The 23,934-nt window shown below is 48.3% G+C and overlaps 1 protein-coding gene across 1 annotated transcript in view; it reads left to right on the top strand.

Annotated features, from left to right (window-relative positions):
• The window catches only part of MED13L (mediator complex subunit 13L), a 262,028-nt gene that overhangs the window by 226,893 nt on the left and 11,201 nt on the right, over positions 1–23,934 (top strand). Inside the window, exons 20-27 of the mRNA XM_054995924.1 lie at positions 709–901; positions 7,127–7,574; positions 8,082–8,301; positions 11,532–11,720; positions 14,742–14,965; positions 16,196–16,338; positions 18,613–18,771; positions 20,570–20,746. Of these exons, the coding sequence (XP_054851899.1) occupies positions 709–901; positions 7,127–7,574; positions 8,082–8,301; positions 11,532–11,720; positions 14,742–14,965; positions 16,196–16,338; positions 18,613–18,771; positions 20,570–20,746 (1,753 nt within the window). The remainder of the gene's footprint in view (positions 1–708; positions 902–7,126; positions 7,575–8,081; positions 8,302–11,531; positions 11,721–14,741; positions 14,966–16,195; positions 16,339–18,612; positions 18,772–20,569; positions 20,747–23,934) is intronic.

Here is a 23,934-nt window from a genome sequence, read left to right as displayed (position 1 = left end):
AGCCCCCTCCCCCAAAAGAGAGAAAGTGCAAGGGCAAGAGGAGTAATTAAAAAAAAATACACTGGTAAAGAGTGTGTGAGAGAATAAAACTGTGGTGGCAGCTTCTGCTGAAGCAATGTTATTTTAATCTGCACAGCCAATTAGATCTCCAGGGCCAGTCAGAAGCCCCACTTGACCCCACTCATTTTCTAAAACTACTTGGCAGGCACCAGGAAAGATGTCAGCAGGCGGCATGGCACCCATGAGCATAATGTTGAGGATCACTGTTCTAGAGGAAGGCAACTTCTCCATCTACTCCCCCCTACACTGTAGTCTTTTGTGCTCCCCCTTGTGCTCCTGTGTGTCAGTAGACCTCCCAAGAACAGTGTGGGAAGGGAATGGGGAGTCTGCAGTGGGAGAGGAAAATTGGCCTCCCCTCCTCTACCAGTGGAAATGCCATATGCCATTCTGTTAGTGGTTAGTGGTTATGTCAATTAAACAGCAGTTTAGGATCCAAGCCCCGGATTTTGACAGAGTAATTCTCCTTTCAGGTCTTCGCGTAATTATAATTAATTGAAAGAGAGTAAAAGATGGATCTTCTGCTTGTTTACTTATTGAAAAATCAAGTTGTTATGCAGATAGAGGACGCACACCCATGTTTAGACCTCCTTTGTATGTGTAGGTTTATAGTATTATGAATGCAATCAGTTTTATCCCTTGTGCTTTCAGATGTGTCGCCTTGGCCAGCATAAACCAATCTGTAAAGTGCTGCATGATGGGATCATGCGAGTGGGAAAGACTGTGGCCCAGAAGCTGACAGATGAGCTTGTGAGCGACTGGTTTAACCCACCTTGGGGCAACGAAGACTGTGACAATCATTCCAGGCTCAAACTTTATGCTCAAGTTTGTCGTCACCACCTAGGTAAGTAGATATGGGTGAGGATGTAGGTGGTAGATTTTCAGTAGTTTTTTCCTTGTATGGCAGATCTTAAATTCAAAAGTAGTTCTTCCGAAAGTTGATTTGGAAAAGTGGATATATATTTAATAGGCTTAATTGAGGCCATCTTTAGACCATGAGAATAGCCCTAATGAGTCAGAGCAAAGGTCTCTCTAGTCCAGATTCCTGTGTCAACAGGCTGCCAAATGCTTCTGTGACATTTGAACTTTTTTTCCCTGAGGTATGATTCCTTTGTACATGGAGGTTGATCAGTTTGGCTATCATGGTTAATATTTATGCATCTGTCTTTCATGAACTTGCCTAGTTACTTTCTGACACCATCTAAGCTAGGTTAAAGTGGTTGAATGATTCACCTTAGCATCCATTGCAGCTCCCCTTCTACAGGTATTTCCTGTTGTTTCATCCAGGAAATAACTGATTTTCTCTTGCTGCTTGTGACTAGAGGTGTGCGTTTCAGGAATCTGATTCTGGTAAAATACCCAAATCGGACCCGATCTGGAAAGCTTAGGAATTTCCGAATCGGGGCCAGCAAAGCTTCCCGAAGTATTCATAATGCTTTGGGAAGCTTCGGTTTAAATGCCCATTTCCCTGCCTCTGTGAGCAGCAGGGAAAGGAGCATTTAAAGCCCTGATTAATCCACTGCTTGTCGCGGGCTTCCTCAACGAGTGGCGCTCTGTTCACCTACTGATGTCGGGGCGAGGAGCTCCTCGGCCCTGACATCAGCAGGCGAGCGAAGGATGTGGCAGGAGGCTGCAGGCTTAAGCCTGAACCCCACACCCTTGCCGGGCGCTCCAGTCGCATGCCAATGTCAGGGCCAAGGAGGTCTCCTCTCCATCCCAAACAGGTGGAGGGGGGGCCCTGAGCAGAAGCCCATTCCTGGCGCGGCTTCCAAGCCACTCTGGGAACGAGCCTAAGCTCTCGGTCTCCCCTCCATCCCAACTGGGTGGAGAGGGGGCCCTGAGCAGAAGCCCATTCCCAGCGCGGCTTTCAAGCCGCTCCGGGAATGAGCCTTGGCTCTCGGTCTCCCCTCAATCCCAACTGGGTGGAGGAGGGGAGGGGGCCCTGAGCAGAAGCCTTTTCCCTGTGTGGCTCCCAAGCCGTGCTGGGAACGAGCCTTAGCTCTCGGTCTCCCCTCCATCCCAACTGGGTAGATGAGGGGAAGGGGCCCTGACCAGAACAAGCCTTGGCTTCCAAATCCCCCCGCATGGTGCTGGGGGCCCGCCCCAAGGCCCGTAGATAGGCCAGGTACCGCAGCACCAGGTCCCGGGAGGCGGGCCACGATATTGGCCCCCCGACCTCCCGAGCAAAAGCCCAGAACCGCTGTTCCGCCGCCGTGTAGGCACGGAGTGTGGAGGGGGCAATGGAACTGAGTACTCCCTGTATCACGGATTGTTGCCAAGAAGCCACAGGTCTTGCGGGAACTCCTCTGGCGTGGTCTGGGCTGCCGGCGCCAGGCTGAAGAATCTCTCCATCTGGAATCGAGATAGCGCGTCTGCAATGCCGTTATCCACGCCTGCCACGTGCCGCGCTGAAAACGTAATGTTAGCGGATAGACAGGAGGACAAAGCGACGTACCAGGCGCATGACCCGCTCAGAGCGAGAGGATTGCTTGTTGACCATCCTGACCACCGCCATGTTGTCACACCAAAAGGTTACCTTGCTGTTCTGGAGGAGGTCCCCCCACATGACCACCGCGGCCACGATGGGGAATAACTCGAGGAAGGTCAGGTCCCTGAGGATCCCCCCGCCCGCCCAGGATGGCGGCCATCGCTGAGCGCACCAGCGCCCCTTAAAGTAGACCCCAAAGCCCAGGCTGCCGGGAGCGTCCGAGTGGACCTGGAAGCTGGAGCCCAGATCCAGAGGGACCTGCCACAACGAGACCCCATTGAAACCCTCCAAAAACCTTAGCCAGATCCCAAGGTCCTCCCTCATGCCCTTCGTGATGCGGATATGGTGGAAGGGAGAGGTGGCTCCCCTGGTGGCGTGTGCCAGCCGAGCGCAAAAGGCCCTGCCCGGGGACACCACCCTACAGGCGAAGTTGAGGTGGCCAATAATGGCCTGCAATTCCCGGAGCGTGCATTTCCTGCGCGCCCTGGCGCTGGAAAGCAGTGCACGGAGGAGGGTCAGCTTGTCCGCCGGCAGGCGTGAGACCCCGGCCACAGAATCAAGCTCGATGCCTAGGTAAACAAGACGTGTTGTGGGGCCCTCGGTTTTTTCCTGCGCGAGGGGAACCCCCAGCTCCCCTGCCAGACCCTGGAACGCACGGAGCCGCTCTGCACACCCGGGCCCACGGGGGGGCCCAGATATCAAAAAATCGTCCAAATAGTGCGTGATGTGGGGGGCACGCATGCGCTCCTTAGCCGCCCATTCCACAAAGGTGCTAAAGGTCTCGAATGCTGCGCAGGCGACCGAGCAACCCATGGGCATGGCCTTGTCCACATACCAGCTGCCCGAGAACTTGATCCCCAGTAGGCAGAAGTCCCCCGGGTGAACCGGCAGCAGCCTGAAGGCTGACTGGATGTCACATTTTGCCATTAAGGCCCCCCTGCCGCAAGCTTGGACCAGCCTGACCGCGTGGTCGAATGATGCGTACTTTACCGAGCAGAACTCCTGGGGTATGGCATCATTTACTGATGCCCCCCGTGGGTACGAGAGGTGATGGATGAGGCGGAACTCCCCCGGGGCCTTTTTGGGGACCACCCCCAGCGGAGACACCCTCAGGTTCGACAGGGGCGGGGAGGGGAAGGGGCCTGCCACCCTCCCCGCAGCCACCTCCTTGGCTAGCTTGGCTGCTACAATCTCCGGCATTTCCCTGGTGGATTTTAAATTGCCGGCGGAGGTGGGGACCCGCGGCCCTGTGTATGGCATCCAAAAACCCCCCGTGAACCCTTCAGCCAAATAACGCGCGGCCCGTTTGTTGGGGTAGCGGAGCAGGAGGGGAAGAAGCACCCTGATATTAATTGGGGTGGGCGCCAGGCCTCCCAGCCCCCGCGGCACCTCACTTGCTAGCGGCGGTGGGCTGCGTCCCGGCGGTGCCCGATCCTCCCTCCTTGCGGGGGCCGCCGTTGGAGGACCGGCTGGCGCGAAAGGGCTGCGGGCCCGCAGTGTTGCGAGTGCATGAGGCCCGGGGGTGAGGACCAAAACAAGAATCGCAGTTGTGCTCGTACTTGCATCGCGAGCGCGTGCACTTGCCCTGATTGTACTCCCAACACAGGCCTCTGCCCATGTCCCGGCGGGAGAGCCCCCTCATGCCCCGAGAGCTCTCGCCCCGGCCCCTGATGTGGGGCCCCACCAGCCAGAGCCACAGCTTCTGGCTGATCAGGTCCCATCTAGCCCTGGGATTATGGGAGGCCCTCTTACGAAAGGCCTCATCGTATTCGATGGCCGCCGCCTCCCCCGCCAATGCCCTGGCCCTAAGGACGTTGCCCTGGTGGTTAGTCAAGTGCCAGCCCCTGTTAGGATAGGCCGCCTGCACCACCCCCATATAGACGGTGTAGCCCTCAAGCCAATTGCTGAACAAGCGCTCGACCCCTTCCCTCTTGGCTGCTCTGGCCTCTCGTCTGGATGGGGGGGCGCTCCTCCCATCCTCCGCCTCTGGCTTGATCAGGGTGAAGACGTCTACATAGTAGCCGTCTAGAATACGTTCCCTGACCTTCCGCGATAGATGGATGCCGGGGGGGTCCTCATCCGTGAAGGATGGGATGGTGGGGGGTACCCCAGCCGGTTTGCCACTGGACCACACGTCTCTTGCATCGGCCTTCTCCCCCGCCTGCTCTGCTCTCCGTTTTTTTGCCCACCTGGGAAGCCCGGGCACTGATGCCGCCACCCCCCAGTAATCATCCCCCTCCCCCTCCTCATCAGACGATGAAGGCGTACCTGATGATCCCTCGCTGTCTGTCTCCGTCCTCCTGTGGTGCCTCCGGCGTGCTTTGTGTGCCTTCCTTTCCGTTTGGCCCGCTGGCTCCGTTCAGGGCTGGAGGATGTATCCAAGCTACTGGCCCTCCTGTTCCTGCGGCTCCCGCCTTTGCTGCGCCCCCTGGCTGGACGACTCTGCCGTGCCCTGGAGGGCTCCTGGTGTTCTTCTGCAGAGTCGGAAGTGGAGGCACTCCCGTCCCTGCAGCGTTTGGCCACCCTCCGGCTTCTTGCCCCTGCTCCCTTGTGTAGCACTGGCGCCTCCTCGGCGGTCGATGATGGCCCCACGGCTCCCGCCCGGGAGCTCTCCAACCACTCCACTTTGGAGGCGAGCTGCTCCAGGGCCTCGGAAATGCCCTGCAGGGTCTCCTCCCCCCTGGGGCCGCCCCCCCGCTGGAGCTCCCCCTCCGGGGCTTCTGCCCTCTGCCAGCGTGGGCTTGTTTTGGCCCCGCAGGGCCCTTGCCCCCTTTTCTACGCCCCACTCCCTTGGTGGGGTCAGCTGCCATGTTGGTGAGGCGAGGCCCTCCCAGCGAGCCCTTCCGCCTCCCTGCCCCGGCTGAGGCCGCCGCTGCTGCTGAGCCTCTGGAGTGCGCAGGGCGGGCCGCCCCCGCCCCCCCGCCAGCCCCAGCTTTCCCCGCCGTGCTGCCGCCCGGCCGAGGCCTGGCTGAGGCTCCTGCCGTTGTCCTGCCGCCCTTCCTCGTTGGAGCCATGGTCCGCCGCCGCTGCCTCTGGCTGCCTGGCCCTCCGCCGACCAATTCCTTCTTCGCAGGCCTCGGCCTCCTCTGCCCGGCTTCCTCTTCCGATGCTCCCGGCCTGCCGTCCGTCCGCCGCAGCTCCCTGGACCCGACGACTTCCGCGCTTCTCCCCGAGGGCCGGGCCGTTCGAGCGAGTGCCGCGCAGTGATTTCAGCTCCGATGAGGGAAACGGCACTGCTCGAACGTCCAACCTGATCGGCAGCAAAGGCGCGAATGCCGGGCCCCCCCTCGGCTGCTTCCTTAAATAGGCTGCGGTCGGACCGGAGGGAAACCTGGCCTCTCCAGGTCCGACCCGCGCCCAGCCCCCCGCCCCCGGCCGCGCTGATTGGCGGGGGCGGTTCAAACTGATTGGCTGGGCAGGCGAAGCAGCCGAGGGAGAAGATGGGGCCGCCCGTTCCTCCCCTGGCCCCCCGCCGCCCGCGCGGACAGCAAACCGGCCGCCAGGTAAGTCTGAGGCCGTTGCTTGCCAGAAACTAACCACCCATGAAGCTGCGTTCTCTCTTTCTCTGAAGAAGTGAAAAGGCAGTGTTTCTTGACTTAATGGATCCTTTTATTATCTCTTGTCAGTCTCTGTGTGTGTGTGTGTGTGTGTGTGTGTGTTCCTTTAAGTTGGAGGAAGCATAAGCAATGGGAGACCTGGTAGACTACATCTGATCGACCATGTCCTTCTCCCCTTCCGTTTGTCCTGTCCCAAATGACAGGGCTACAGGTGAAGCCAGCACATGGCGACTATGCAAGATTGTGTGGGTTATTAATAATAACAACAACATCATTGGATTTATATACCGCCCTTCAGGATGACTTAACACCCACTTAGAGTGGTTTACAAAGTATGTCATTATTATCCCCACAACAAAACACCCTGTTAGGTGGGTGGGGCTGAGAGAGCTAGAAGCTGTGACTGACCCGAGGTCACCCAGCTGGCTTCAAGTGGAAGGGTTAGAGAGGTTAGAGAGAAAGACCTAGGCATATCAAATGCAGCCTGCTAAGGATTATATGAAGTGCCCCAAAATAGCCGGGAACAACTGCAAATTTTGAGTGTGCTTGGCTGACGGGGTAGGGAGTGCCAGTATGTGGGGTCACATTGTCACTTCTTTCCTGCAGCTTCTGGACTTCTTGCTAGTAAGGGACACAGGGTTGCAGCAGCTATTGGACCTCTGGTTACTGGATGGGCCAGGCGCTTCAGTAATTCTGGAGTCTATATGCCTAAGAACATCCCAATGAAGTGAAATTTGCTAATAATATGATCTTTGAGCCAAGTCCTAGAACATTTTGCTATAGATCTCTTGCTTCCACAGCTCTCACTGGCAATAACAAGTCAAGTTTGTTTCCTTTCCTCCCACTCATCATACTGAGGGAACTCTGAGAAGGCATTTAACTCCCAGTCATTAAAGTATTTACAATAGAAAAATTCAATTTCCCTGCCTGGAGACTATTTTGTTAGTATAGTGCTTTCTCTTTTGGATAGCTTTGTTTCTCAGTAACTGACTCTGACCTGCCTCGTATTTCTGTTTTCTTTCAGCACCTTACTTAGCCACTTTGCAACTTGATAGCAGCCTGCTGACACCACCAAAACACCAGACTGCGTCACCACCCTCAAGCCAGGAACAGATTATATCTGGGAACTCAGCATCAATCCCCCCCAATTCTACTTGTCTTTCTGCACCTGGTGCTCCCCCAACTGGCAGTACCTTCACTTCCACACCAAATGGTGGGACCACAAACCTCCCAGGAGGCAGCAGTTCAGCCTCTGGATCCACAGTGCCACAGCTATCAGCATCCTCCGCCGTACCCAGTATTAACCAGACAAGCACTACCTCCTCGTCAGGGTTCAGTGGTGGCCTGCCTCCAGGTCAAAACTCAATCCCTGGGGCAAATTCTGCAGAGAGACCCCAAGGAAGCACAGTCTCAGGAGGAGACACAGAGACAGGACATAACCCATCTCAACAGCAGCAAGAAGGGCAGGAAAGGTAAGTTTTCAGTAGAAGAGCATCACTGGTGGCTTTTAGGTGTGGAACCTGTTTTTTTTTAAATGTTGTGGATCTCCTCATTTAAAATACAGTTGGTTGAGGGGTTGTGCTGATATTTACTCAGAAACCTACAAGCATCTGTAAACCACGATTTGCTTGTATGGTTGGAGGTTCAAACTATGTGTTTGGATTCTGAGAGAGGTTAGTGCAAGCTGTGATTTGATGTCTGAATTGAGCCTTCAGTGTTCAGTTGTAGCCTGTAATTTGAGTATTTGACAGCTCATTCTAACCTTGATAGCAGAACAAGTGAACATGGCTCTCTAAGCTGGCACAGTTCTGTATTTTTACTAACTGAATTACATTCCTTCTCAGCAAGGCAGCACTTCCTTGGGTTTCTTTGAACTTTTTCATTTCTGCATTGTTGTACATATTCAAGTCTTCTAGGCATTGTTTTCATGATTTGTAAAGGAGATTTAAATTAGTACCTAACGGCCTATCCTTTTCTAGTTCTACAGAGAGGGAGAGGATAGGTATTCCCACTGAGCCAGAATCAGCAGATAGCCATGCCTACCCCCCTGCCGTTGTCATCTATATGGTGGATCCCTTTACCTACACTGCAGATGAGGAATCTGCCTCTGCCAACTTCTGGCTCTTGAGCTTGATGAGGTGTTACACAGAGATGCTGGACAACTTACCCGAGAAGATGAGGAATTCTTTCATTCTCCAGGTAATTCTCCCTCAAGAGTTTCAGAAGAACATAAAAGGGGAACTGTTGTAGTTTCATGTGCCTAGGAGAAGTGGTGGCATTTGTGTGGATATAGCTAAGGAATGGTTCTGCAACATGTTTATGTCCATGCACCTGTAACTTGGCTTTCAAATATAGGGCATTTTGCCAGTAGAAGTCAAGGCAGCAGACAGGTCTTTAAATAAAAAGTAACAGGACATACTGAGTATAGCACATTCTCTTATGAGATTCTTCCTCAGAGCACAATTTGTGCAAACATTTTAAAAACTGCATTTCCATGGGTTTATTGTGGTATTGCAGTGATATTCCTGAATTAATGGCACATCAAACCTCCTGTAGGACTCTCAAACTAATAATTATTTAGAACCATTCTAATGTGGTTTGTGAATGTAGCTGCACTGGAAGAGTTGACCATATTTCTGTCTTCTGTTGCATGACTAGGAGCCAAAGCCTGCACAAAAAGTTGGCTAATACTATATTAAGACATAGATCCAGAGGAGTTAGCCGCGTTAGTCTGTAGTCACAAAATAGTAAAGAGTCCAGTAGCACCTTATAAGACCAACCAACTTTATTGTAGCATAAGCTTTCAAGAACCACAGTTCTTTTCATCATGCATCTGACAACTGTGGTTCTTGAAAGCTTATCTTACTATATAATTCTCTAAGCAGGTTTCGGACGACGCACATTTTTTTCCCTGCGCACGCACACGTGCGGGGATAAAAAGCATGTCTCGGCAGCATGCCTTGCCTTCTGCCGCCATTACAGCTTTCTCGGATGCCGCTCCCTGCACCTTCTCCAGCAGCTGGGAGCCGAGTGGGCAGAGCGCCCCAAGCAGCAGGCTTCCAGGAGGAGCTGCTGAGCGGGAGCCTCCGGCATGGCCCCCTCAGAAGCCTTGCAAGCGGCGGCGCTGCCCCTGCAAGTGAGGAGGCCAACAGCGCTTCAGGTTGCTGGGCCTCAGTGGGAGGCCGGGGAATGCCCAAAGTAACAGGATTTGTCAGTGCCCCCGTGAGGGCAGCGCAGCCTTGGGAGTGGAGCTGGAGCCGGAGCCACAGGCCACCCCTCTCCCAGCAAGCACTGGTGGGGCTCCTGCAGGAGAAGCAGGCAGCCTGCAGGTCCCTGGGGAGCTGCTGAGTGGGAGCCTTCGGCACCGGCCCCACCGAAGCCTCCCAAGTGGCAGCGCTGCCCCTGCCAGCGAGGAGGCCGACGGGGACCTCGAAGCACTTCAGGTTTCCAAGCCTTAATAAGCAGCCAGGGCAGGCCAGAAGCAACAGGGCCGGTGCTGGGCCTGATTCCAGGTGAGGGCCAGGATTCCTCAGTGCCCCTGCAAGGGCAGCGTAGCCTTGGGGGCGGAGACAAGTCAGCAGGGTTCCAGTCAGCTTATAATGAGCCCAGTGTCCGCTCATTTCTCCAAAGCCCCCCTTGAGCTGCATAAACTGGGGATGGAGGGGGGGGGGGTGTACTAAAAGGAATGACAGGATTGCCCATTGGAAATAATGAGAGAGTGTTGAAGGCCTATTGGAGAGAATGGGAGCCAGAAATGCCAATTTACTTGCATGGACTCCATTGAAATACATTACAAGCTGGAGTCTGTCATTCCAGTCAAAGAATGCTTTTGCAACTTCCAGGCTCTGTCATTCCACTCTGGGGGCTGTCATTTCAGTCAAAGAATGCTTCTGCTACTCCCAGGGGCTGTCATTCCACTCTGGGGGCTGTCATTCCAGTCCCAGAACAGTCTGTCTGGGGCCAGAGACTTTAATGGAAAAGCCATTCCACATTTTCTTTGTTACTTTTATTGTGCTGTAATGTGTTGTAATGTATTTCAATGGAACCTGTGCAAGTAAATTGGCATTTGTTGCTCCCATTATTTCCACTGGGTCTTCAAGCCTCTTCCATTAATTCCAGTGTCATTCCTTTTAGTACATCCCCATACTGGGACCTAATGACTGCTCAGCTGCAGAAGGGCCAGGCCAAAGGGGCTGCTTCCCTCCCCAACTCTGGGGCAGCCAGAGCTTGAGACTTGCATGGAGTCGAGCATGGATATATTCATTACATGTTTTATTGAAATGGTCTTTGATATTGACTGTATTGACCCACACTGTGTAATCTGCCTTGAGTCCCAGCGAGAAAGATGGACTACAAATATCCTACTATATAAAAGGCAAGCCGTATCAGGCCGGTGTAAGGCTGAGGAACGCTACTGAGGCCCTGGAGTGCTCCTATGCTCTGTACCAGTCTGATTTCCACCTGTTTGAGGCCAAGTCAGGCTGGTGCAGGGCAGCATGCCCTCACAAGGCCCAGCTAGAGCCCGTTGTATTGTTAAACACAACGAGCTTTGTTGCTAGTGGTACAATAAAGTTGGTTAGTCTTAAAGGTGCTACTGTACTCTTTACTATATTAAGACAGGCTACCTTAAATGTTATGAATACCTGCTATAGTCAGGAACTCTCTTACCGCTATATGCACCCAAATTTCAATAAAAATCTTGACTTCCATGAAGTGCAGATGAGAATCTGTGACCTAGTTCTCACAGACTGGAATGTTCCACTTCAGATTGTAAGTAGGAACTCACACAGCAGAAGGATCCTTCTTATCAAAAGACAAATCCCCACACACATAAAAAAACTATCATGTGGGAGAGAAAGTTTAGCTGAAACCTTCCTCTTTGACCTCCAGTTGATAATGTACAGGTTACTGCATACTTTTGCTGCAAGGAGCCATGATTGCCACTGGCCAGCTAATCAGTGAGGGCTAGAAGCTGAAAACTTGATGCTTTTGGGTCCAATTTTTTTCCTGATCAGCTGTTTGGCAGTGGCCATATTTTTTGATCTGTGCTCCTGGGGCCATATTCAGACCGAGATTTTAAATTAACTTCCTCTTGGTGACTGCAGTCAATAGGAAAAGTTCTCCTCTACTTGTTGGGAGGAGCAATTTAAGGGGTGCTTCATACATTACATGGTAGCAAAGCCATTTACTTTTTTTGTGGAGTTAGCTCTCTGACATGTATTTATTTATTTTATTTAACAAAACTTATATCCTGTTGTTCTGCCCTCATAATGTACCTAGCCATTAGGTTGCTTCTTATGTTCCTGCATTTGAGTAGTCTTGTAAAATTTTTGTATGCACGCACTTGACATACCTGTAGCTCAAAGAAGTCCTGGGTTAAGCACAGTGGCCTTTTAATCTTGACTTCTTGTATCTCTATCATACTCCAGATTGTGCCTTGCCAATACATGCTGCAGACCATGAAAGATGAGCAGGTCTTTTATATTCAGCACTTGAAGTCTCTGGCATTTTCAGTGTACTGCCAGTGCAGGCGGCCGCTGCCTACACAGATTCACATTAAGTCTCTCACTGGCTTTGGGCCAGCTGCCAGCATTGAGATGACCCTCAAAAACCCCGAGGTGAGTGCCTTAACTAAGAGGTGCAAGGGATTTTCAGAACCCCCCAGAAAAGTCAAAATAGCAGATGATGTTTTAAACCAAATGCCAAATTACTGTCTTCTTAAGTTACAATGAAGAGCAGACATAAAGGAGAGAGCAAGTGACCTGCACTGCATATGCTTCCAAGTGGTGCTTAAGAATCTTAAGCAGCAACAGGGCTACTCTTCAGGGCTTCTAAACTTGCTTCTGTGCTTGACAGAAGTTAACTATACAACAGGCTTTGCTGAGGTCTGTGAGATGCAGTTTCTCCCTGAATTCTAGATGCAGGGCTGGCACAACCATTGAGACAAGCCTGGCGACCACCTCCAGCACTGAGGCACCAGAGGGGGGGCCAGAGCTGGGGGCAGCGGTGCACGCTGCGAAGCTAGCAGCAGCAGTGCATGGGTGACTGACTGGGAGGGATGGGAAGCTGCCCATGCGCCGCCCCAGTCGCCTGCCACTCCTGGCCCACAGCTACTGCAGCCTCCCAGCTCTCCCACACTGCTGCTGCCATGGGCCAGGCGCGGCAGGCGTGCGGGGCGGCGTGCGGGGCAATGGAGCGGGAGGGCTGGGCTCCTCAGCCACCCCCCATGCCTGGCTGGGCCGGCAGCCTCCCAGCCCTCCCGCCCAGCCACCCGCTGCCCTGCAGTTCGGGTGTGCACGCGTGCAGGGCCAGGAGCAGTCCTGAAGCTGCCCCCCGGCCTCAGGCACCAGAAACCCTGGCGCTGGACCTATGTAGATGTCTTAACTGAGGGATAATTTGGTTCTTTTTCATGTGTTATATATGTATATGTGTAAATACTCCCATGCTTCTCTGTTGGATTGAGATGAACACACAGATGAGGTTACTTATTCCTTTCATGGACCTTATTTACTCTAAGCTGGAATTTTTATTGCCTTTACACCAAATTTTGTTGGTATAAATACTACTGAAACACTACTCAGTATTTATACCTCAGTTGGTATAAATACTACTGAAAGAGTATTTAAGTATTCCTACTGGAAGAGTCCCTTTATATAACTGAGGGTTAATCAGTTGCACAGTCAATGGATCCTCAGGAAATCCAAATTTATCCTGCCCAGTGGTTCCCACGCAGACCACAGAGTCCAGAAGACTCTGCATTGGTCGTATTCGGAGTTGTCAATGTAAGCATTTGCTATCCTTATTTGTTCTTGCCCAGTGTATATCTTTTTCATAGATGTGCATACCTTTGGTTTCTTCCTTCAGTGTATTTTCTGGCAAATTAAACTCTTAATTTGGCGCTGTTTTGCTTGAAGATTGTGTATCCACCGGGGGGTGGGGGGTTGAAAAAAACCCACCTGCAAGTTAACATGTTTACTTTTTCCTCATCTGTCTTTCCATGCATTATATGCATTTTCATTGAAACTTAGTTATTAATTAATTATTTAGACGTCTAGTCCGCTCACCTCGCAATGCAGGCTCAGAGCGAAGCACAACCCTATTAAAACACAATACAATATACAATAAATAACACATAGCGAAAAGCAATTTAAAACTGGCAGCAAAATTTAAACGGACAGCGGATTTCACAGTCCTGCAAGATCACTGGGTCTACAGAGGCTAATTACACAGCAATGAGCTAAGAATCAGGAGGGGTATCTCCCCCCCCCTCGGTAGGTGGTCAAGAGGAGGCCCACCCACGTCAACCACCAAAAGCCTGGCAGAACATCTCTGTTTTACAGGCCCAGCGAAATGGTAAAAGATCCCGCTGGACCCGAGTTGTCTCAGAGAGAGAGTTCCACCAGGTTGGGGCCAGGGCTGAGAAGGCCAGGGCCTTGGTCAAGGCAAGACGGATCTCCTTGGAGTTGGAGATCTCCAGAAGATGTTTCCCTTCTGAGCAAAGTGCCCTCTGGGGTATATAGGGTGAGAGGTGGTCCTGAAGGTATATTGGTCCCAGTCTGCTAAGGGCCTCAAAGGTCAAGACCAGCACCTTGAACCTGATCTGGAACTCTACTGGGAGCCAGTGCAGCTAGCACAAGACAGGTATCATATGGGCCTGGAACTGCGTCCCGGTCAGGAGCTGCGCCACTGCATTCTGGACTCGCTGTAATCTCTGGAGCAGGCCCAAGGGCAGCCCAGTGTAGAGCGAGTTACAGTAGTCCAGCCTGGAGGTGACCATTGCATGGATCACTGTTGCGAGGTCACAGGATGAGAGGCAGGGGCAAGCTGCCTGATCTGGCAAAGATAGTAAAACGCCAGTCTGGCAACTGCCATGATCTGGTCCTCCATAGACAAGGAGGCATCCAGGTTCCTCACTGTTGAAGTGGGCATGAGCAGTGCCCCATCAAGAGATGTGAGCGGGATCCCTGAACCCGATAGCCCACGGCCCAGGTACAGGACCTCCATCTTTGTTGGATTCAACTTCAGTCTGCTCTGCTTTAACCATCCAGTCACAGCCTCCAAAGCCCTGACCAGATCATCTGGGGCTGTATCTGGCCTGTCATCTATCAACAGATAAAAGTTGGGTGTCATCCGCATATTGATGACATCCCAACCCGAAACTCTGCACCAGCTGGTCAAGGGGGCACATATAGATGTCTTCCAAACTGTCTTTGAAAGGTCTGACTTCTATGCCAAATGCTATGAGTTTAGATGGTTGTTCCACACTTACATTTTAGACCAAGAGTGATCTTTAATTTTCTTGACATTTGTCTCTTTATTGCTTCTGCAAGTTTGCTTGGGGGCTGTTGCAAACCACAAGCTTATAGCATTCTCTTGAAAGGTGCTCTCATAGCACCTCAGAGTTGGTATCCTGTGGTGTGCATGGACTGCTTCCACTTGTAGAACTCAACCATTAGGACATCACTGCAAACCCACCAATTTCAGCCTTGTGGCAAGTGCTGGAGTAGTCCATTATCTGCACTGGGCACCACACAAAGAGCTTTCCACAAGCTGACAGCTGCTGTGCTCTTAACTTGTGTTATTTTCTGCTTGGTGCTAATCCACATCAAATTTCTTCTTGTGTTGTCTTGTTCTTACAGCGGCCCAGTCCCATTCAGCTGTACTCCCCTCCATTTATCCTGGCGCCCATCAAAGACAAACAGACAGAGCTGGGGGAGACTTTTGGAGAAGCTAGTCAAAAGTACAATGTGCTCTTCGTTGGATATTGTTTGTCCCATGACCAGCGCTGGCTTCTGGCCTCCTGCACTGACCTGCATGGGGAGTTGTTGGAAACCTGCATTGTCAATATTGATTTGCCAAACAGGTAGGGTGCAAAAATAGGTTTATGTTTCTCTCATTTGCCTTGTTGGTGTGCGTAAGAGAGCTGGTGTGATGTATTGGCTAAAGTTTTTGATTGGGGAGATAAGAATTTGAGTTCCCCCAAACATAAAGCTCTTTGGACGGCCTTGGTCTAGTCACACTTTCTTAACCTATCTCTCATAGTTGTTGGTGAAAATAAAATGAGATAAACTTCATGTGCATTGCCCAGAGGTTCCTGAAGGGAGGGTGGAATATTAAATGTGAGAAACAAAGTTCCTGTCCTGTTGCATGAATAATCATCCTTGTGAATATGTTTGACTTTTTTTTGCCACCCAGTTCTTAAAAATGAAGGTCTTAGAAATGTCACAAGACAACAACATTTATATTAAAAATAGATTATTAGTACATAGTCCTCCCCCCCCCAATAATATTTAAAGATTTCCCCCCTGATTTTCTGTGCTCCGAAGGCAAATTAACAAGAGTGAAACAAAAATTTAAAAACAATCTAAACAATGCCAACCTGATAAAACAGGAATACCAAGAGTGATAAAAGCAGAAAACATCTCTCTTCAGTACTTGGGAGAATGGAATTATTTTCACCTGTCCTTTAAGTAGCCAAAGTAGGCACCAATTATCCCTGAGGAGAATACTCCACAGCCACCACTGAGAAGAGTTGTCTCCAGTTGCCCCCTGCCTGACATCTGAGGGTTTCTGGAGCAGAATATGAAACAGAGAGTCCAGGCATGTTCATACAACAATATTCAGTCTTTCAGATGCTTCAGATACAGGTGTTATAGGACAAACTAGCACTGTGAATTGTTTCTGGAACCACATTAGTAGTCAGTAACCAACTAGCTTGTGAGCAATCTGGCCTCCTGGTTCTGAACCTGCTAAAGTTTCCAGATTGCTTTCAGGGAGAGCTGCGTGCACAACACATTGTAGTAACTGTTTTGGTTGTAATAAAGGCATGGATAATACTTAACATTCATGTAACGCTTTTGGGTGTTTAAGTGTTTCATGCACGTTTATGCAGTACATTCTTATAACAGCCCAATGTTTCCTTATTGTGAATGCAAAGCTTAGTGATAGCAGCTTGCCTCAGGCTAGCTAGTGACTTCACAGCTGAGCTGAAGTGATACTGCTAGAATAAAATAATCACATCAAGATTTGCAATGACAAATCTTGAAATGAAATCTTGAAATGCAAAAGAATCCCAACTCTCTCTTCTCCATAGATCAAGAAGATGCAAGGTATCAGCCCGTAAAATTGGTTTGCAGAAACTGTGGGAATGGTGCATAGGGATCGTCCAGATGACATCGCTGCCTTGGAGAGTTGTGATTGGACGCCTTGGGCGACTTGGCCATGGGGAATTGAAAGGTAGTTAAATTACATTTTGTTCCTTTCATCGTCTGTCAAGCATCAGAATAAGTATTGGCTTGCATGTTAATTAGGATTTGAATGGATTGTTATAATTCTGTTGCTTTGAAAGTAACTACCTTAGATGACAGTGGGTACTTGTGGGCTTCTTAGAACATTTTTTTTAAAAAAACCCTCACTTGTTCTTTTAAGATATTAATAAAGTAGTATTAGAATCAGTTTCACTTATTCTACGTTCACTGGGTTCTAGATGTCTGATTTGGTGTTTTCGGTTTATTAATATTCACCAATGGTTAGTGGATCCTAAATATATTTCATATTCAGGTTCTAATGAAAATAGTAAGATTTATTTGCAATCAACTGTGCTCTGGGGTGACAATCATAAGTGTGGTTTTAACTTCCCGAAGTAGTAGTAGTGCCTGTATATTGTCAAAAAGTGCCATGCTGCTGTCTGAATTTTGTTGCTAGGAAAAAGTTTGAACTATAATAATGAAGTAATAACTTAATAGATGGTTGTTGTGGGTTTTCCGGGCTGTATTGCCGTGGTCTTGGCATTGTAGTTCCTGACGTTTCGCCAGCAGCTGTGGCTGGCATCTTCAGAGGTGTAGCACCAAAAGACAGAGATCTCTCAGTGTCACAGTGTGGAAAAGATGTTGGCAGGTCATTTATATCTACTCAGGAGGGGTGAGGTTGAGCTGAGTCATCCTGTAAGAGTTTCCCAGGGTGTGGAATGCTAATGGCGGGAGGCTTCACTGTATCCATATGCAAAAGAACCTCCTCAGGATACAGTGCCAAGACCACGGCAATACAGCCCGGAAAACCCACAACAACCATCGTTCTCCAGCCGTGAAAGCCTTCGACAATACATCAATAACTTAATAATTAGGATGATAAGGCGGGCACTCCGTCTCTGAGAGATCACTGCACACTCTGGCGGGCACTCCGTCTCTGAGAGATCACTGCACACTCTGGGTATACTCCACAAGGCAAGCGGCTGACAGCCAGTAAGTTTCATCTACTTCAGGTTCAGTAATGCCACTGCAGCAAGTTAGTTGCTGTGTTGTGTTCCTGTTGTGCAGGGCTGGATGCAGGATTTCAGCATTTGTGTTTGCCTAGAGGAAGGGTTGGTAAAGAAATGTGTTGTGGTTTTGCAGCTTTTGGTAGGGTTGCTCAGGAAGAGAACCACTGACACTAAAACAAATTGCTAATCTTTCTTCTAGTTGGGAAAAGAATAAATTAGAATATTAGATGGCGGGGATGACCACAGTAACTTGACAGTGCCGCTTTCAAATTGATCGCAGGTTCAGTTGTGACTCCCAACAGCAAATGCCTTGAAAACCCCCAAAAGCACAAATGAAAACAAAGTACAATCCCCAATACATATCTGTGGAGATGTAGTGTCATTCCAGTGGCTGGCCAAAGGTTGAATTAAAAGAAAAGATAGCAACGAGGAAAGGAAGGTAGATAAAAAAGAAAGGGGGTGCAGAGAACAGATGAGCATGTTATGCAGAGGACATAAGGAGATGTATTAGGGGAAATAGGCAGGTAATGGTAGAGGCCTTAAACATGAGAACTAGGAATTTCAGAATGATGCCAAAAATGTGTATTAATGCAGAGGTAATAAATATGGTGATATTTTCATAGTGATATGAGAGGAAGACTCCTATACCAGAGAGACAGTAGGAAGGGATGTCTTTGCAAGGAGGAAGTCGCAATAGCATAGGAAAGAGGAACACCAGAGCCAAATACAAGTGGTTGTGTATTCATTAATTAATTAAGTAAGTAAGTAAACTTCTATCCTGCCCTCCCCACAAGCGGGCTCAGGGCGGATTACAACAGTAAAACATAATTTGCATTGAAAACTTCAGTAAAACCACAGAATTAATACCACCCCAGACAGCGATCTTACACCCCATCCCTGCCAATAATACACAAAGAGGTGGGCAATAAAGGAGGGGGAACAGGCCTTACAGTCAGCTGTAACTCATATGGGGGGCTAGATGATCACATGGCCCCCTGACAGGAGGCCCGTTGGGAGGCTTTCCAATGACTATTGGACCGGCCTCAACCATATGCCTTCTATAGAAGATGCAAAGAGGAGACACGGAAGTAGCAGACGTCTTTCAAACTACTTCTGCAAGAAATGTCTCAGTTGTGGCCCATCCATGCGGTGTTCTTGTCACACAAGTGATGGCTCATATTGTGTTACAGTTTGACTTGGGTGTGAAAAAATTCCCAAAGGCCAGTTGCATTTTCCCTCGCTTCCTTTTCCAGACTGGAGTATCTTGCTTGGGGAGTGTTCCTTGCAGACAATCAGCAAGCAGCTGAAGGAAGTGTGTCGGATGTGTGGAATCTCATCTGCAGACTCTCCCTCCATTCTCAGTGCCTGTTTGGTTGCCATGGAGCCCCAAGGGTCATTTGTGGTGATGCCAGGTAATTCTTTGCAGTTGTCTGATACTGTGCTTAGTGGAGTTAGCTGCACAAATATCTCCTCTTCATTATCTTTTTACATTTGTATTTATTTTCAGTATAACACCAAACCCTCTCCTCTGCCCTTTTGAAATATCTGTCTGGCGTGTATTGAAGTACCATATCATTATGTTCTATATTGTGAAAATATATAGTATGGGGGAGTTGAACATAGAATGGCTTTTCTGTTCCGAAACTCTAATGAAAATTTGAAATGAACTGATCACCATTTCAGTTTGTCTGAATAAAGAACGATCTGTTACACAAATCATGGTGGGTGGGTGGGTTGGTGAAGGGTAAAGTTTAAAGAGCAGTGAAAGAACTGACTAATCTACCAGCCAATTTATCGGATTCAATGTTTTCATAAGAGTATTATTCTTAGCATTAAAAATCTTAGTGGCTTGGGACCCAAGTAATAGTCCCTCCCAGTACGAATCTGTGCACCAGCTCAGTACATCCTGCATTTTTTTCTGGTTGTTCCCTTGCACAAGGCCATCAGGTCAGCTAGAGCCCAGATGTGGGCATTTTGGGTGGTAATGCTATCCCTGTAGATGAGGCTTCTAGGAGATGCTTGGAGGGTGCCCATCCTGGGAAGCAAAGCAGTACTGTTTAGGAAGGCCTTTGTTGGAGGCTGGCATTTGCTTACCTTATGATTATTTAAGGGTTTAACTATGGATTCTTTAGTTACTGTTTTGTTTTTAATTGATCTTGAGCCGTGCCTGCTTAGATGGATTCAGTATTTGTAATCCTTCTTGAATGGGGGAAAGGGCAGAATATAAATATACTAATGGTGTGTGTCCAAGTACACACAATTGTTATCACTTGCAAAAGCACACACAGGTCGGGGTCTTCATGACTTACATTCTGTGTGAATAGGTGGTTGTTATGAACAGTCTTATCAACCATGCCAACAAGAGGTGAGCCTGAAGGAAGGACAGGTATGTCAGTGTGATAATTGCTTCTAAACATTCACATCCCAGTTGAATATTTTTAAAAACATTTTTTAAAAATAAAAAATAAGAGTTGAGGAACAAGATCAAACCTCTTGTGTTGAAGGACAGATAGATGGGGGAAACCTCCTAAAATTCTGATTTAAAAGCTTGTAGGCCAGATTGTAAGCAAATCTTCATGGCAGATTAAGAAATGTTTTGGTCTTTTTCTGCTAGTGGGGGGAGAGATTAAACTCTTTAAGACCAATCTGGCTACCTAGAAATTTAATGGGCGTTAGCTTTTCTCTGTGGTGGAAGCTGATTGTCTTACATGCACATTCTTGTATCTTTACTCAGCTGGAGCCTCTACTTTATTCAGGAGCAGACATACACATAGTCTTAAAACTCCACGTGTTCTAGGCCTGAGAAGACTGGTGGGTGGGAGTGGGTTCAGAGCCGTCAAAAGACAAATTAGAATGATGGTGCTCATAAGTGCATCGTAAGAGAGTCGCTTGAGGCTCCCAGTGTATGCCAGTGGGAAAGCAAAAGCTACAGCTTTCCAGATAGGCTACAGAGCAGCTTGGCTGCCACTGACTATTAACTGCTTCCAAACATCACCTGCTGAATGGGGAAAGGCAGGTAGCCATGTTCATCTTACAAACATTTAAGATGTGCATGTTTGTGGCCATAGCTACTGATCATTTGGGAATATGTTGAGTTCACATTCAAGCTCAGCGTTCTTGGTAATAGTCTTAAGTTCATATTTGTATACACAATCACTCATTTGCAATGGTATCTGAGCCCTGACAACTGTCTTATGCTACTATTCAAAGATGCTGTCACCATGGGATCTGTGTTTGGCCGTAGCACTGCCCTGAATTTGCAGTCATCCCAGCTGAACACGCCGCAGGATGCCTCTTGTACGCACATCTTGGTCTTTCCAACTTCTGCAACCATCCAGGTCGCTCCAGCAAACTATCCAAATGAGGATGGATTTAGCCCTAACAATGGTATGTCAGACGGAGGTGGGACTGTTTGGCCTTTGGAATGTGGTCACAAGGTTTCTGCTCTAACTCCCTCTTGAAAGTCCTACTGCCTTAATGGAACCTTCTTAACATTTATTGAGAAACGGGAGATTAATGAGCTTTCCTTTTCTCTTAGAATCATAGGGTTGGAAGGTACCTCTATGGTCATCTAGTCCAACCCTCTGCACAATGCAGGAAATTCACAACTACCTCCCACCCTCTCCTGCCAACTGCTCCAGTGACCCCTGCTCCTTGCCCAGAAGGTTGAGCAGGTTGTTCAGCCACAGTGCTCTGGAGTCACTCATTTAGGAAGCTCAAACTGACCAATATCTATAGGCTGGATGTACCAAGCTGCCTTGGTGGGCTTGAAAAAATGTGCAAAAACTCTAAAAAGTATAACTTGATTATTACTTAGAATATTCTTCCCCTAGAAAAACAAAGCCTTTAGGCAAATATTTATGTGGATAATCATCCTATTCTGATAGTGTAGCTTAAACTAAATGTGATGAGTGTACAGAGTTTAGAGAGTCCTGTTGAGGGAAGGATTGATATGAAATAATTTTGCAGAGGTTCAAAGAAAGAATGGGTATACAGACCAGAGAAGCACCACCACCCTCCATGGAGTCATGTAGAATGTTTTGTATATTTTCTGGCAAAACTCCATAGAATTTCGTAGTATAAATGTTTGTTTGCAGGATATAATTAGTAGCAGTAGGGTCAGTGTCCTGCCCTTCCTCCAACAACCTTAGTGTGGTAAACTTGGAAGCTAGTGTAGTTCATGTTCCCAACAATCTTGAAAGATAGACGAGAGAGCCAGTTAGTTGTGAGAGCCAGTTTGGTGTAGTGGTTAAGAGTGGCAGGACTCTAATCTGGAGAACTTGGTTTGATTCCCCACTCCTCTGCTTGAAGCCAGCTGGGTGGCCTTGGGTCAGTCACAGCTCTCCGGAGCTCTCTCAGCCCCACCCACCTCACAGGGTGATTATTGTTGTGGGAATAATAATAACATACTTTGTAAACTGCTCTGAGTGGTGTTAAGTTGTCCTGAATGGTGGTATATAAGTCAAATGTTGTTGTTGTTGTTGTTGTTGTTGTTAAGGTTAAGAAATAGCAGCGAGCTCAAGTCTATTCAGTAGGCTTCATACAGCTAATGGAGACTGGAATCCTGGATTCCCACATTTCCCACTTACCCAGTTCACTTTCCACACAGATCATAATATCTGTTCACTGACTTCATTTATACCCCACCTTCTCCCCAATGGGGACTCAAAATGGCTTCCAACATTCTCCCCATCCCCAGTGTGTGACTGTCCCATGGCTGCCCATCAAGCTTCCATGGCAGAGTAGAGATTTGAATCTGAGACTCCCAAAGGTTCAAACTCTTCACTACCAGAGGGATGACTCTGTTAGGGAGGTGCCATGGCTCAGCAGTAGAGCATCTGCTTTGCATCCAGAATGTGTCAGGTGCTGTCTCTGGCATCGCCACTTAAACGGATCCAGTAGTAAGTTTTGTGAAAGACCTGAGTCTCTGGAGAGCCACTGCCAGTCAGAGGAGACAGTATTGACTTTGACCAAGAGTCTGATTCACATAAGGCAGCTTCATTGTATTACGTGGATATTGTGTAATATGGCATCAAGGTTATAATTAACTTTGTAAATGAACTACTTAATTTTACAAAATCTTTGGTTTCTTTCCAAACTAATTTAAAGGGCCAGTTGCAACGACATTTATTTTTCTGTGAAGCAACTTGCAGCGTGGATAGCCCTCTTTCCTCTTTTAAATTAAAGAACCTGCTTTGATCTGCTGCTGGAACTTAGTGGGCCTCACAGGGGAAGCCTCACCTTAATACGTGTGCACACTATCCTTTCATGGCCCCAGAATCCTGTCTGAACACGATGTTTACAAATATTTAACCTGTATTAACCTGGCCTTCAGGGTTTCGCATGCTAATTAGAGCCATGTCCAAAGGCTAGCATTTTCCAAAAGGGTGTTAGATTTAATTTTCTGAGCCCTGTTCTGTGTTTAATAATTAAAAAGACTTTGAAGCTATTAGTGCTCTCATTTGTGCCTTGAAAGCTAAGCAGAACATGGTGTAGTTTCTGCTCCATGTGCATGCTTGGAGGAGAGTAGTATAATATACGGGTTAAATTGCTTGTGGCTGCCATTTGTTGTTCTCATTGGAACAAGAGGATACATGATAGGACTCGATTTCAAGTAACGATTTTGGCGATACCTCATAATAAATAAGCCAGTGTTGTTTGATTGTGAAGATGGTGCTTACATCACTGAGTGTTACTACATAAAAATGTGAGAGAGAGTATCACAAATCACATACAATATTGTCGCTCATGTGCTGTTATGCTAACATGTAATCACATGTATTTCAGCAAAGACACCACTCCAAATGAACTTCAAAAACATTTTCAGCAGAGAACTAAAAACAGATTAAATAAAGAAATCTGTTTGAAAGAAACAAAAGCAGAAGGCTGCTTTTTTGCAAAAATGTCCACCATTCAGAAAAAAATGCCCACACCCACACTGGCCTTGGTAGTAAGACATAATCATTTGAGCTTACCATGTTACTTGTCCCTCCCTTGGCAATGAAAGTGCCTTGTCTCTGACATCACACTCAATTTCAGAGGGACTGCTTACTGCTTTTAGACTTTCTGCAGACAGGTAGAACACTTGCACTACTTTAAACAGGTGTGTATGCATGGGAGGGTAGGTAGCATAGAGTTTGTCTCACCAAATTAAAAGATGCATTCAGCAACTTTTGTGGACTTCTCTCCTGTCCCAGCGTTTCCCCTGTATTCAGTTTTCCTGTGTTCACCCATTCAGAATGAGGGTGATATTTCTTATACTTAATCCAAACTGGCTTTGCTAAATCATCATACTGCCTATGTGACCCCTGATAGGTCAAGATCAGATAGCTTGGGAGAAGAAGAAATTTAAAAAGCAGCTACTGATCAGGCAAAAAAACTACTGTGAAATAAATGAATGTCAGCCTCCTTGAAAGTAATTTTTAGTAAAGCCTTACTTTGAGCTGCAAAGCCTGGTCTCTTCCCTGTCTTGTAAACTTCCTTTTTGCCCCCAAAGGGTGCCTTTTTGTACAGGTTTCAGCTTACTGTAAAGGACCTGGCACTATAGCATGGAACTGACACAATGTGTAAAGTTA

Source organism: Eublepharis macularius, chromosome 13 (assembly GCF_028583425.1).
Source record: "Eublepharis macularius isolate TG4126 chromosome 13, MPM_Emac_v1.0, whole genome shotgun sequence".
Lineage (NCBI taxonomy): Eukaryota > Metazoa > Chordata > Lepidosauria > Squamata > Eublepharidae > Eublepharis > Eublepharis macularius.
The sequence above is the reverse complement of the archived record's forward strand: the minus strand, read 5'-3'. Positions and strand labels throughout refer to the sequence as shown.